The 14775-nt window shown below is 40.6% G+C and overlaps 1 protein-coding gene across 21 annotated transcripts in view; it reads right to left on the bottom strand.

Annotated features, from left to right (window-relative positions):
- Positions 1–3989, bottom strand: part of PTBP3 (polypyrimidine tract binding protein 3) — a 65192-nt gene extending 61203 nt beyond the window's left edge. For 7 of the 21 annotated variants that reach the window (XM_064502243.1, XM_064502254.1, XM_064502250.1 and 4 more), the window contains exon 1: positions 3696–3801. Coding sequence is in view for 3 of the 21 variants with exons in the window: in XM_064502241.1 (XP_064358311.1) it covers positions 3368–3518; positions 3878–3885 (159 nt within the window). In the remaining 18 variants the exon portion in view is untranslated. Of the gene's footprint in view, positions 1–3367; positions 3519–3695; positions 3802–3877 lie in introns of those variants that run through there. The other 14 variants (XM_064502244.1, XM_064502255.1, XM_064502249.1 and 11 more) reach the window with 3 other exon arrangements.
- Between the last annotated feature and the right edge of the window lie 10786 nt (positions 3990–14775).

Raw genomic sequence — 14775 nt, 5'->3', positions numbered from 1 at the left:
TTTTATTTTTGCCCATATCTGACTGAGGTATTTTTGGATCATCCTCATTTTAATGCAGCCCAGGTCTCAAGATTTAGTAATGTATACATGGTAAAATCCTGGTAGGAACTATTGATCCCACCACATGCTTGAGAACTTATGTGAACAGAGCGTAAGTAAGCAATCATTATTTTGATTTCTTTGCTTCTAGTATTCACTACTGAGAGGGGACGACCTGTCTTCTCCTTGATTTAAAATTCCACTATAATGCATCATGTCTTTTCATGAATAAGAATGGCAGCAAGTTCAAATATATGTAGTACAGTGTGATTAATGATTTGCATGAAAGGTTGCAGATCAATAGTTAGATTATTGACTCATATGAGCATTCATTCCATTGGCTTTCACAGGAAATTGAGGGTGCAGTTTCCTCATCAGCTTAAGCTGACCTAACGCTGCTGTGAGAAGCGCCAGTCCAGTCATCCCCCGCCCACACATTCTCACTGTTTCTCTGGCACTGATTAACAACTGCATGGCAGCAGGATGCCAGAGTAATTTACTATAACACACCACAATTGCTACAGCCATAAAGGCGGTGCAAAAATGTGTCACTGAGGATGGCATAACACCTTTGGCAACAGCTCTGAGTTTGAACAGCTCTAGCTAATAAGGAAATGGCCAGACCAGGGAAGAGTGGTCTTAACGGGAACAGTCAGAATAGTTTTTCCTTTACACCTACACAACTCTAAACACAACAGCATCAAATATGCCCCTTACTCCTATGCAAAACTTGTCTTCTCATTCCACTTGCTGAAATGGGGGGGAGCAGAGGTGGGAGGGGGAGGCAAGCTCTCTCAAATGTCTCCATAAAAATTTAGGGCACAAAATGAAATTAAATGTACAAGTCACAGAATTACAGAATGGTTCAAATGATTCACAGTGGTGAAAACTGAAAGCGAGAGTGCAGTTCCGTGCAACAGTTGAATGAGTGTAATAGAAAGAATTAAGAAGTGTACCCTGAGAGAGCTGTAGTTATGTAATGAAAGCATGCCCAACTCCCTCACCCTCGCATTTAGACACAAGACTGCATTTAATCAGAATATTCTCTGAAAAAAAAAATGTAGATTTGAACACACCCCATGTTTATCACCACCGCTAGAAGAGCTTCAGCTAGCACAGCATTTGTGCAGCAGGAAGCTTGATAAACACTTCCTCACAGGACTCTACACATTTAAATGGCATCTCTCCTACAGCGTACCTCAGCAGATTATCTTTCTTGACTACAAACCAAGTATTATAAACAACCATTTGACAATTAGTAAGGAAGTTACAGAAGTGACTTGTATTTTGCTATTTTCATGTTTCAGACAAAGCCAGATGATTTCCATTTCTGATGATATTGGATGTTACTATTAGTAAGCACCAAGTTTGTTCAGGGAACAGCAAGCTTATAGGGAGGGATGCTTTTATTCATACTGGGCCTGCAATGGATATTTTTCATACCCACATAAATCACATGGGGTTAGAAACAGATATTGATGAAGGAACTATATGTAGGAAGATGTGATATATAATACAAATCCAAAAGAGAATTGTGAGCCACAGACCTAAGTGCAAGTGATTAGTGTATTTTTAAGAGCTTAAACATCATGCAGAATTCAGAAGCCTTGTCACAGCTGAAAATTTAATCTGGTAATGGAATGGCTGAATTTAACCTCGAAAGCTACTGTTTTTTACTCTTCTCTTGAATTTTGTCCTCTTACTGACCCACAATAAATCACTAACCTCAGTTAAAGAAAAAAAAAATACATATTTGGCCTGTGTTTGGTAGTCAACAGAAAATTGTAGTTCATACCATTAGCAATTTATTTCAACCTAATCAGTTTAACTTGAACCACATTTTCCTCCAAATGCAATCATCTTAAATAAGGGAGAAGGTCAGTTTCTCTGCCATAAGAACAGTGAAATCTGTTACAAGCTTTCTAGAGAATCTTCCTGATCGAAAGAAAAATGTTTTCTATTTGCTTTAGCTTTTTGTATCCCTGCCCGCACTAGACTTAAGTTTTGGCTCTAAATCAGCTTCTGTGTCCCATAGAAATAAATTAAACCCTGTATATAACTTCTGTATGATTTCCAATGAAGTGTCATTTTACTTCTTCTACTCTTCCTATTTTGAAGGCTGTTCAACTGAAAACATTTTCATAAGCTGGATTTTGAAAAGTTGTAACTTCTTTTACAGTGAATGTTTCATATTACAGCAATTTTAACCTAATTATGCTCCCAATGGCTTGCAGTTTCAACTGTCTAAAAATTTTGAGATCCTGCAATCCAGCCCAATTCTCAGAAAGTACTTCACTGCTACTAACAAAAAAGAACAGAAACCCCAAACACTCCCAAAACCAGTCCTTCCTAAAGTGTCAGAGGAAGCACTTAGCAACTCAAAGCACACCGAGTTGCAGATACCTCCCAAAGCCTGTATCTTCACTATAGAGACACATAACAAGCTTTACTAAAGACAATGTCTTTTAAAAAATATTCAATTTATTCTGTTTCGATTCGCCTTTAGTTTCTGCCTTACTCCCTTGGCAACCAAGTTTATTATGAAGGTTCTTGTTTTAATGTTACTCACATCTGTACAATTTAAAAACTATATGCATTTTGCATTTACTGTTTGTACTCAAAACAGAAAGAATGTTATCAACCATAAGTTATCTTTAGCATTAATATTCAGAGTGCTACACCAACCAATGCATTCCTCTTTCCCCCTCTGCCCTCTCAACTGAAATATTAAAAACTATATAAGTAAATGAACAGGTTGCACAAGAAGGTACAAACTGAAAGAGGTTAGGAAGACTACACAACCCATACATTAAACTTAGCTGGAAGTTCTAGAGTCTAAGAGAAAAAAAAATCTATTCTCAAATGGATTAAATCAAAAAAAATTTTTTTCAGTTCTTCTTAAGCACATTTTATAATTAAAATGAGCTTTAGTCCAGTGTCAACTTCCTTATGTTTCATTTGAATTTTTCTTAAAAGTACTTTCAAAGCAAATACAAAAAAAAAATTGTATCAAAGGTATTCATTCCATTTTTAAATGAAGTTATCCAAAGCGATACTTCCTAACACTGTGTTACTTCTGTTTAATCAGCATTTGCAGGAGAGCCTTTTGGCCAATCAGCCTCACGACCAGCACTGCAACAGTGATAGGAGGTCTCTGGGAAGTTTGGGCTGCACTGCTTTGAGTCATCGGAGGAAAGGAAGGAAGAAAAAAAAAAAAAAAAGAAAGGTGTTCCTAGTTTCTGTTTCAGAATTGGCAGGTTTCAAGCACGGTTCAGATTTTAAAGATAACTGAGGCACGGGGCGGCCTTTAAGCAGATGGCAGACACACCTCCCGTGAAGTTAGAAGCACTGCCTTCAGGAGCCGCGTCCACTCGCGCAGACGCCCACAGCCACGACAGCAAAAATAACAAAACACCTCTCCGCTGCTGCCCCGCTCCACCGACAGCGTCACGCGCAGCTGTCTTCCCAGCAAGGCCAACCTTCCCCCGTTAAAAAAAAACAAAAAAAACAAAAAAAAACAACTTATTAATAGGCAAAGGAAGAAAGAAAATAGCAATCACATTTTTCACTTGGAAAAGAACCAAAACTGGCCGCAGCGGGCGTCCCCCACCCTCGCCCCCGCCCTCCCCCAACGCGAGCGCCCGCAGGAGCGTTACCGGAGCGCCGAGCTTCGGACGCGGCCGCCCGCCGCCGCCGCCTACCACAAGTACCTGGCGGGGCAGCCCCGCGGCGCTGTCCCCACCCCACCCCGGCCCGGCCCGGCCCCGCCCCGCCGAGGCCCAGCCCCTCCAGCGCTGCCCCCCGCCGCGGGCGCCTCCCCCGCGCGGCCCGCACTCACCCGCCCATGGCACGGCCGCCCGCGGCAGCGGCGGCGGCGGCGGCGGCGGGACGCGGCGCGGCGCTGACAGCCCGCGGGCACCCCCGCCCCGCCCCGCCCCGCCTCACGCGCCCGCCGCAGCGCAGGCGCAGGCGCGCTGAAGGCCCGGCACTTCCCGCCGCGGCGGCGCGGGCGCGGCCGTTGGGGCTGAGGCGTCGCGCGCCGTTGCCGGGGGTGGGGGAGGGGGCGAAGGGGGGCGGCAGGTCGCGCAGGGGGTCTTTGAGGACGGAGCAGGGCGTGCGGAGCGGCGCAAGGCCCAGCCCGGTCGGCGCACTCACCGGCCTCCGAGGAGACGCTGCGCGCATCGCGTCCGGAGTCCTGTGTAACGCAGGCTATAAGGACTTCCCTGAATTAATTCCTTTTTTTCCAAGATGTAGCCTTAACTGGAAGGATCTCAGTCGCAAGACGATCCTTGCGGTTGTGCAAAGTCCTTAGAGTGCAGTGGGAAATAGGGACCTGCCACAGCATCTCGGATAAAGCTCTTTATTCCATTTCCGTGGAAATACATGAAGGTTACTCCTGTCACTCGAGCAGTGTCGGTCTATTAAGAACATGGGAGCAGAGGCAGCACCAGAGGGTTGGAAATTCGGTGTGAAGCGTTAGCGTGTACATGATGTGGAAGCGTGCATGCGTGACAGTGACGGGGAGTGTGTACACATGAGGACCGGAGGGGGGAAGGACGAATGAGTGTGCAGAAGGGATGTCTTCATTTTAAGTATGGCACATTGTGGTGGTTGCTTTTCCACCTGATGCCCAGAATCATCTCAAAGCGCAAGATGAAAAGTAGTGAAGGCAACAGAGTTTTGGGGAGTGGCAAATACATATGCTTTTGTAAGCCACTTGCAGGTTGCTTTCCCTAAAATGTGAGTGCTTTGATACAAAATGGGAGCATGTCTTCACTTGTATTTGTTCAGAGCCTAGCACAGTAGTGCGCTACCGCAGAACATGGCAGCGGCCTCTTCAAGGAAACAATGGGATGTGTTGCATGTTTGCATCACCTGGAGTTCACTCAGTGCAAAATTCAGCCTGCTGCAGATGCTTTTGATAATTGTAATCCCCGATCTTATCTCCATCAGGTGATCACAATATACCTGGTGACTAAAATGCAAACTCCTTCTGCCAAATGATGCATGTGTCCATGTCACCTGCTAGCAGGTTTCCACTGAACACAATGGGAAGTCTTTTCAGTCTGGCTCAAGGGAGAAAGCCAGTGGAACCACTGAGCAAGAGGCTAGTAGACACCAAGTTCACCAAACTAAGTGACGCAAACCTTGCCTCTGTTCAAGGAATGCATAGGAAAATGTGGTTTTGGAGTTCATGAAACACATACCCTGCAATGGTAGCCTGGGTTTGACCAGGGGCTGAAAGTTGAGTCATATTACCTGAAAATAGAATGAAGTCTTTTCAGTTGAAGGTTGTGAAGTCTATAGTTGCAAGACACTGTTGTCCTTCATCCCTTACTGCTTTTTCTTTCCTCCAACACGGTGACCTATCAATCCATCTTTGCTAGCACAGCTGCTTGCATGGTCAGCCTATAAAGTGGATTGGGGAATTGATCTGACATAAAAAAAATCTTTTTTTGTTAATAGGTTATTTTTCAGCTAGGTTTGTCCCCTATATCAAGTCAAAAAGCATATATATATATATGCTGTTTTTCCAGTTTGGGACAGGAGATGGACTGTTACAGCACAAGGTATAACAAAAGCATCAGAGATGGGGGGAAATTTAATTTCCCTCATGCCCCTCCAAGATTTTATGATTTGAAAGTACAGCCTCACTATGGCCTTTAAACTAGGCCTGAATTCACTAATCTAGGAAAAATTACAGTCTCAAGTATATATTATGAGAAAGCCTTGTGGTTTCATACGGTTTCCACCTTAGACTAGGTTGTGGTTAACTGCCTCATAAAGAAAGCAAAACTGTGGGTGGATAAGACATGCAAAATGCAACAAGATGACAAAGTATTAGTGTAAACCAAACCAAAGCCACCATGCTTGTCACTCTTTTGCTCTTTTCTGCCCTAAAGATACAATACATGGTATTACTGCTTCAGGAAGCTTAATATGAGTTGTGTGAGGCAGCAAATATAATTTAAACTTTAATTTTTTTATTGATCTAAATATGGAGAAGTGAAGTTGCAGTAGTTTTACACAGCTCAGTGCAAACAAAGGTTTAAAGGGTAAAGATGTATTGTCATTTGTAAGAGAAATGGGGATATGAGGATGTTGTTTGATATAATTGGTCAGTTCCAAGAATAAGTTACTGAAAAGAGTACATTTTGTTAAGAATATAGCAGCACTTAAAAGTTTCCATTTCTGATCCTCTGTGAAATATAGCAATAAGACAAACTACGATGATAAGAAATCCCAACATTATGGCTACTGAGGTAAGATTAGAAGTACTTTGGTGAGCATTCATTGGAAAAATGAATTTTAATCATAGCCTCAGACTCATATATGTATCTGTGTGTGTGTGTATATATATATATATATTCGAGTGTGTATATGTATATATGTATATAGGTACTAATTTCTGAATCCTTTGAAAAATCTTTTGAGGTTAGTTTGGGAAAAATGCCTTACAGTTTCATGGCTGGATACAGGTGTCTCTTATCACAACTTAAATATACAATGTAATTTAAAAATACTATGAGAGTTCTCCTGTAAATAGTCTGCATACATACTATAAAAACAGAAATAAGTGTGTTTCACCAGCAATAATCCAAGTTGTGCTGCCATTCAAGAATGCTGAATTAATTTCCTTTTGGAATTCACAAGGCCAGTAGATATGTCAATAGATTGTTGTGGTAGAAAAAGAAAATAAATCCATTACGATAGGGCCTGTGAACTGGTTGTAAAAGAAGTAAGGAACAACAGAAAGGAAGACAAAATTGAACATTTCCTTCCTGAGAAGGAGGGAGGGAGAGAGATTTTTAAAGAGAACATGACAGAAAGCACTTCTACAAGGCAAACTTGGGCTTTGAGAGTTGAACTCCTACTTTCTCCGTGTTTTTTTTTTTTATTGTTCACCTGATTTTACTAATTTCTGGTTTTTCTTTTCTGCTTGTTGCCTGATGGTTGTGTGTGTTCCTTGTTTTCCCTTTCCACTTCCTTTAAATTGCACTCTTCCTATTTTGATGTCAAATTTATGTCTACTGCAACTTTAGTGAAGTCATGGAATGGTGCTGTGTATAAACTAGGTGCCAATGAATGTGTTGAATGGATGTATTTTGTTTCACCTGACTCTTTTGCAAGGACAGATGAACTGGAAGATGGTTTGTTTGTTTTAAAGGGGTATATGGTGTAATTTAATTAAACAGAACTTCAGTCAAGAACAGAGGTCTGTATGCACAGATCCAATTATAAGATCAGGGCCTGGGTGCCCAATAATTAGCCTGCTCAGCATACAAATAGAATTAAACAGACACAATCAGTCAACATGATCTATTCTAAACAAACTGTGTTTACCTGTTTTCAGCTGCACAGTGTTTTATGGAGAATGACTGTCTTTCAGGTTATTTGTATTAGGTTTAAAGAAATTAACACTTAGTATATTTTTGGTTCATATCTTTTTAATACTCTTATTGTCTATAATAATAATACTTCCTTATATCATGAAAAAAATCTGGCCTGTTTTTCTGTTTTGTAGTTTTATCCCATCAGACTAATGGCACAAACCCATTTTTGAATTTAACTGGTCTGCTTATCACAAAACCAAACTTTTACAGTGTCTGAATACTAAAAACATTTTTTTTTATTAGATCAGTTTTTGTTTGCCACAAAATTAATATGTAAAATTCAAGCCAGATTATTCTCATATAGTATAACTAATTCAGTTAGAGTATATGAGCTGATTCAGTACCAAAATGAGACAGAAAACCTTTAGGTTCTGAAACTTTGTCTTTATTGACCCTGTCTGATCTTGCATGATTACTTATCTTTCTGTGTTTCAATTTATCCATCCTTAAAATGTAACCTGTACTTACTATGAAACTCAGAGGAGTTAATTTCTCTAAGAATGTGTTTTATCTTTTCATTGAGTAATTTAACACAACCTTTGCTCTTTTCTTTCCAGCTTTACTAATAAAAGATAATGACAATGACTTTTCATCTCTTTCCCAGTATTTCCTTTACTGCTAAGTCATTTTTAACAATGCATATAATTACTGCCAATTCATACTCAACTTCCAAATTGTATTGTCAGCATAATTTACACACAACAATTACCTCTTATTTTTGCTGTCCAGATAGCTCAGGTGATTGCTGTATCTGTGCTAACTCATTGGTTCAAACTCATTGCCGTGTAGTTTTAGGAAACATTTTTTGTCATTTGATAGTGGTCAAGCTAAAACGTGTTCTAAACTACTTTTATTTAACAGGAAAATATCCTTTTCTTTATTTTACTTAGCTCCAGAATAATTTGATATATTGTTGTCTTTCATGTAATTCTCCTGTTAAAATTTTACTATTCTTTGAAAAATGCCATGTAGTCAGATGTACTATGTTTTTAGGAATACAGTACAACTCCTGGTGTTAACTTATTTGTCTGTTTAGTTCACCAAAACAAAAAAAGGGAGGGAGAGATTTCTTACCAGGATTTTTGATGACTAGGACATTCAGCTTTGCTCTTACTTGTCAACATCAGGTCTTCACAAACTGGCTCAAGTAATAACAGTCCTTATTAAACCCGACTATTCACTGCAACCTGCCATCTCCTCAGCTCTTCTCACCCAACTGCTTGCAAGGCCATACCACAAACAGGATTATAAAAGTTAGCTAGGTTTAAAGTAACTTCTTCCTGCACCTCCATTTTCTTGTTGGGGTCAGTCCTGCTGGCCTAAGTGGGAACAGCAAATTCCAGGAGTGGGGTGGAGCAGGCATTTGGGGAGAGTAACCGTTGACTTCCAAGGCCAGCCTTAATCCAGCTGTTACTACCTGCTGCTGGCTGCTGGCAGCCTGTGTTAATATACTGCCTCCCCAGCAGTCAACTCACTGCACTGTGGCTCGGCACGTAAGATTTCCAGCCTCAATTCTGCCAGCAGCTTGTGGGGATATACTGAGTAAGACCCTTCATCCATGAAGATGGATGATGACTCAAAATGACAGTTAGATATTGTAATTTATAATTCCAGTTTCCATTTCTTTCAAGAAATTCCAGTGGGGTTGACGCAGTGCAAAGGCTTTATGTGAAACCTTAAAAGAATTTTCATTCCAGAGAAGAAAAGGGAGAAACTGCTTTGCCAGGCTATTAAAAGCTGCGTTTATTAAAATGCTAAGTTTAATTCAGGCTGAAATGACCATTCTTGGCTACGGTCCAAGAGCAGGGATTTTTTTTTTTCTTGAGAGCTAAATTTGACAAACTTGTGGTCAGGTAGTAAGTGTGAAGAATATACTAAAATACTGTTGTACTTGTGTACTGTTACAATAGCCACACATTAGGTTCCCACTAAAGAATTTAATTATAACTGTTGCACTGTACAGTCTGAAATATCTTCTAATGGAGAAAGTGATCTTGTAGCAAAGATTTAGCTGCCATTCAGGGTTTTTGTTCATATCTTGATTTTAATGCAGAATCATTCTGAGACCGTAGTAAACTTGCACAGCATTTGTTGAAAAAGGCTTACAATTTAACATTTGTCTATCTCATGGAATTGCTAAAATGATAAACTAACTAAATCATCAGTGATGGAAACAACATAGCTAACCAATTAGCTATTGCTGTAAGTGGAGGGCAGTGCAGTAATCTCGTTTTGGGCTGATGAAATTTATGGATGCTTTGGAGAGATCTGAATCAACAAGGAAGGCAAAAGACCAGGCAAAGGCAGAAGGCTGCTTTGGTGGAAACTAGATGTCAAAAGTGTTAGGGCTTGGTGCATGGTATTTAGGAATGGCAGAAGCAGAAAGGAATTTGATTTGTGCCTGCTGTTACCAAATTTTATTTTAATACCTGAAGCAAAATCCAGCAAGCTTGAGCATGTGAAATATGTTCCAACACCAGTATTTGTGTGTGTAAATAGAACTGGCTAGACATTCAAAGGTTCTGAACACCCCATGAGTTAGATAACTTCTGTTTTTAAAATTGGGCATTGGATAATTCAGAGGATACTCTTGGAATGTCACCCCAAATCCAATTTTAAACTTGGAGGTAGCCTTTTGAATCATAGAGCTGACAGTCAGAAAAAGAAGATAATCACAGAGTAAGAACAGGATGTCCTATTTCACCTCCATCAATCACCATTTTTTTTGTTGATAAGACAGAACCAAACAATTCCTCTTCCACCTGAGTCTTCTGAGACTCCAGTTGTCCTGAAAGAAAAAAAAAAACCCACAGAACTGGCTAGGATCCATCAAATGAGTATGGCAGTAAAGGTCTAATTCTTAGTCATTTCCAGTGCCCTCCTTCCAAGAATCAATAGTACAAATCTTGGGTGTGTATGTCATAAATTGAGTTATGAGGACATATGGAAGTACCTTAAGAAACAAGGTCTTGTGGATAGTTTTCCATGGGATTGTCAGGGAGCAGCAAGAGCAGGCTTCTCCCTAAAGGAAGGTGAGCTGAGTGTGGCCACCACAGAGTCCAGGCAACATCCTTGAAAGCAGGGTGCAGTCCCGCAGTGCTAGAGGCAGGCAAGCAGAGGAAGGTGGTGACTGCAACAAGTCCTAATGACAGTCAAGTGAGCATCAGGCAAAGATAAGGTAACAGGCCAGATCCATGGTCAATCCAGGAAACCTGAACAGTTGAGGAACACACTAGGAGCAAGTACACCTCAGATGGACCTCAGGCAAAGACTGGAGACTTAGGCCTGAGTTTACACGGACGCCCAATCAGAGGGTGTGGGTGGAGGCAGGATGTCAGGCCATCTAAGGCATCTAAGGCCTTTTTGCGCACCTTGGGCACTGACTGGTGTTTATTTGGTGTGGGCTTTGGCACAGTCTCAGAGCAGGTGAAAGGCAGAAAGCAACTGGGATATCAAGACAAGTGAGAGACAGCAGAAAGATGAGTAAGCAATGATTGTGTCTTTGGAACAGAGCTAAGAGCCAGAACTTATTTCAAGCAGAATGTCTGCTGGAAAAGCAGACAGTGATTTTGGATGAAGACATCTGCCTTCCCCTCTCCCTCCCGCTCCCACTTTCCCTAGCAGGGCACAGGAATGTGGGGGCTTCTTTTCTCGAACACACCCCCACACCCCTACATGCACACACACATACACGCAGACATGCACGCCCGTGCACACACACGCATGCACACAGAACCACCCTCATATAGCCCATTTCCCCAGACTGAAAGAGTTTGCCTTCATGATTTGCTCTGTATTTGAACAGTACCTGCTGTCACGAAGTAACTGACAAGAGTATCTTGTTGTGCACTGGTAATTCTAATATGACTCTGAATTTTGGAGGTTATACTTCCTAGAATTTCTTAGTTGCTTTGCTTGTTGACTGAAAAGAAACATGTACTTTTTTCTATCTTAGCTTTGATCATCCACTTCTTAGGACAAGGTCTTACTGTACTTACCTCTTGACATTCTGTGCCCCAGATTTCTGGAACAGCATCTATTCAGTTCTATAATGCTATAAACAAATTGTATAAAATTTGTCATTCAATGTGCAAGGACCTGCCCTCTTTCTTTTGAGCACTCTTTTTCTGAAAGTCATGACATCTGTTTCTTTCTAAGTTGTCTTACGTGTCAGGTTTTCTTCAACTGAGGCCACTTATGTCCATAATAATGGAGAAATGAGCACATCTTTTCCTCAGACAATCGTAATTCTGTGCCAACCATAGGGGTGTAATAAATTTGTTACCTCCTCCAGGTGTCTATTACAGCTTGACATGACAGTACCCTCTAGTGGTAATTTTTTTTAATGTGTTTGCAAGTGTGAGGGAAAAGCAGAACTTCCAAGATGGCCAGGTAGCTGGCAACTGTTTATTACAGTGAAATATCATTATCGTGCAACATGTTTTTTTCTCCATAATAAATGTCCATTTCCTATAGGTGGACTTATGGTCCATGAGTTTCAGTATTGGACCCAATTTCCCACCAGTACATCTATCTAGTAAATTTAAACATATTTTTATTTTTTAGGTGCAGTTCATACTTACCCAGCTTGTTCTTTTGCTTTCCAAATTTTTTAATTATTTATATTTTTTTAGGTAGCATCCTCCTATTTCCCTTCTTAGTTCAAAGTTCTTTTATATCCATATCATCCCCTTGATGGCTTTGATTAATCTTGCATAACACCATGTTTATGTCTTGTTTCTTCTACATTTGTTTTTCATTTGACTTTGTCCATTGTCTTTTAGGATGCTCCAGCTTAATTTGAGAGTTCACTCCCACATTGCGTTTTACAAATCACTATTCTCAGTTCCAGAGGATTTGTATCAAAACAGATGCAGAAAGGTCTCACCTGAACTTTGTTACTTGTAAGTAACCAAATGTAGCAAAACACTCCCTTCTGGGTCAGTGGTCTTAGCCTTGAAAACATCTGCCATATGTTTATTTCTGAACATCTGGAATAAGGATCATTTGTAACTGCACACTGTTGTTTATTACCTGCAAAATCTATATGTATTACTTGCCAACAGTTAACAATTCTGTTCCACAAGCATTTGGAATTATTTGGAACCAAAGACTGCTTTGGTGACTGTTGCAGAGTTCACACTGACATTTACTTGTGTATCTTGATCATATCTGCTGACTAACAGCTCTCAGTTGGCCTATAGAGTTTCCAAGATTGCTTTCATGAAGACCCAGCTTTCCACTTGCACTTCTGTAGGACTAAATGATCTTTAGATTCTAGCCTAGACAGTTACCCAAAAACTAGTTAAGACTGCTACATAGTGTAGTTTTGGGGTGTTTCTGCCTTTCATCAGGTCACACTCCAGATGTCTGGAAAAGTGCTCAAAGAGTGGGACCACAGCCAGTAATTTTGTGCCGAGTCTCATGCCCCTTCCACTGGAAGAGCTTTCAATTGCTGCTGTTAGCAGTCTGTACTTTAGAGTTGAACCCAAGCTTACCCCGCTACACTAAATTGTTCTTAGGCTTTCCTGAAAGACCTTTTCCTAACTCTTCTTCCCTCTGCTCAGCAAAATTTCTTCCATGCATATACTGCTGGTAGGTTTACCAGGCTACATCTGCCTACATTAAGATGTAGTATTTCCATTCATGGCTCTCTTTTTCTTTTTTTTAAGTGTTTGTCACATAAACAGGAAAATTACAAGATGAACAACAGAAATGGGTTGTTTTGCCTTGTAGGCCCAACTAGAAAATGATATGAAAATGGTCTCCCCATTTTTTTTTAAGATAATTGCCTTTACCAAATCAGTTGAAGTCCAGTCTTAGAAACACTTGAACTAGTGCAGCTAAAAAGATGATGACATCCATCGGGTGATGAAGTACGCACAGGGAGTGGGAACTATCCAACACAGATCTGGTGCAGCTTTTAGGAGAATGTCTTTCCCCTCTCTTTTTCAATCTTTTTCAATCACTCCTTTTTCTCCCCCTAAATTGTGAGGAATGACAAATAACTCTGTGTTTGGCTGTACTTCAGCAAGGGTTGGAGGAGCTTCTTACGGGGAATAAGATGCTGAAGGAGGGAAGTTAGGTGCTGGGAATGCTATCAAAAGGTTAAACTGGACATCATTTGTTAAAATGGGTAAAACAATTATCATCTAACAGCCTTGTTGTTAATGACTGCATTGTCTGCTCTTACATGCCCTCTTCCTACCCCATTGCTTGCCCTCTCTTCAGAATGCACATTCTTCAGGGCAGTCTATGTCTGTTCAGCAGGTGGCCCAGCAGGATCCAGCCTTTAGCACATGGTAGATAAACAAGAGCACCTACTCATGAGGCAGGCTAGTGAAATGGTCTGCCATTCTCCTTTGAGACTTACATTCCTGTTTCTGTCAGAGAACTGTATGAAGACTTTGAGAGGCTAAGACAAGCAATGGCAGTGAGCAATCTTTTCTATATGTTTCTTGTAGCATTTCTCAGTGTTCTTTCTTCCTGAAAGCTCAGAGTAGGAAAATCTGGTGATTCTGTTTTCCCCATTATTTTTAAAAATAGGTATCATTTCAGATATATATGTTAGTATGTATGATATTAAGATATGTATAAAGCCATAGGTATGAAAGCTTCATTTTATGAGGATAATTTGTACCTCATTTGAACTATAATGCATGGTGGAATACCAAGAGCCGTTTGCTGTCCAAAGGAGGAATTTATGTAGTATAAAGCAGTGTATTCTGCTATAGATATAGCTTGACTTTACTATAATGCACTGGATGGCAGGTTTTTTTAGTCTGACTTCTTGAAAGAGTAGTATTTTCAGCACCAAAGCCAAGGTCGAGAAAACTCTTGCCCAGAGACCCATGAGATTAATTCAGGGTCTCTGAGAGATTGGATCAAAGTTAAAAAGAGTTCACTGCTGAGCTAGGAACAATGGACTAGATCCTCAAAGGTCTGCCTAGACCTACTTCCCGTTTTTGAGCAATGTTTTCAGAGCATGTCTTATACAAGATATGGTCAGTTGTAGCAGTGATGAATTTTCCTTGTTTTGAGAAGGCTCTAAGGGGTGTTGGGTTGGAAGCAAGTTAATTATCCAGAGGTTTTCCTTGTTTTATTACTATAAAAGTGCCCAAGAAATACTTGGTGTTTAAAAAAAAAAAAAAGAGCTAAAGCAAAGGTAGCCTACAGTTGTTATCTAGAAGAAGAGAGGGGAACAAATTGTCTACTTTAATTTCTCGTGTTCAGGAGAGGGAACATCTGGCAGCCATGCGATACTATTTCAGATTGTTACTCCTGTCTTTTGTTCTTTGTTGTCAAAAAGAACAGTCTCTGTGTGATTCATCTGACATGCCCA

Source organism: Dromaius novaehollandiae, chromosome Z, assembly GCF_036370855.1.
Source record: "Dromaius novaehollandiae isolate bDroNov1 chromosome Z, bDroNov1.hap1, whole genome shotgun sequence".
NCBI lineage: Eukaryota > Metazoa > Chordata > Aves > Casuariiformes > Dromaiidae > Dromaius > Dromaius novaehollandiae.
This window is presented reverse-complemented; position numbering and strand designations above follow the sequence as displayed.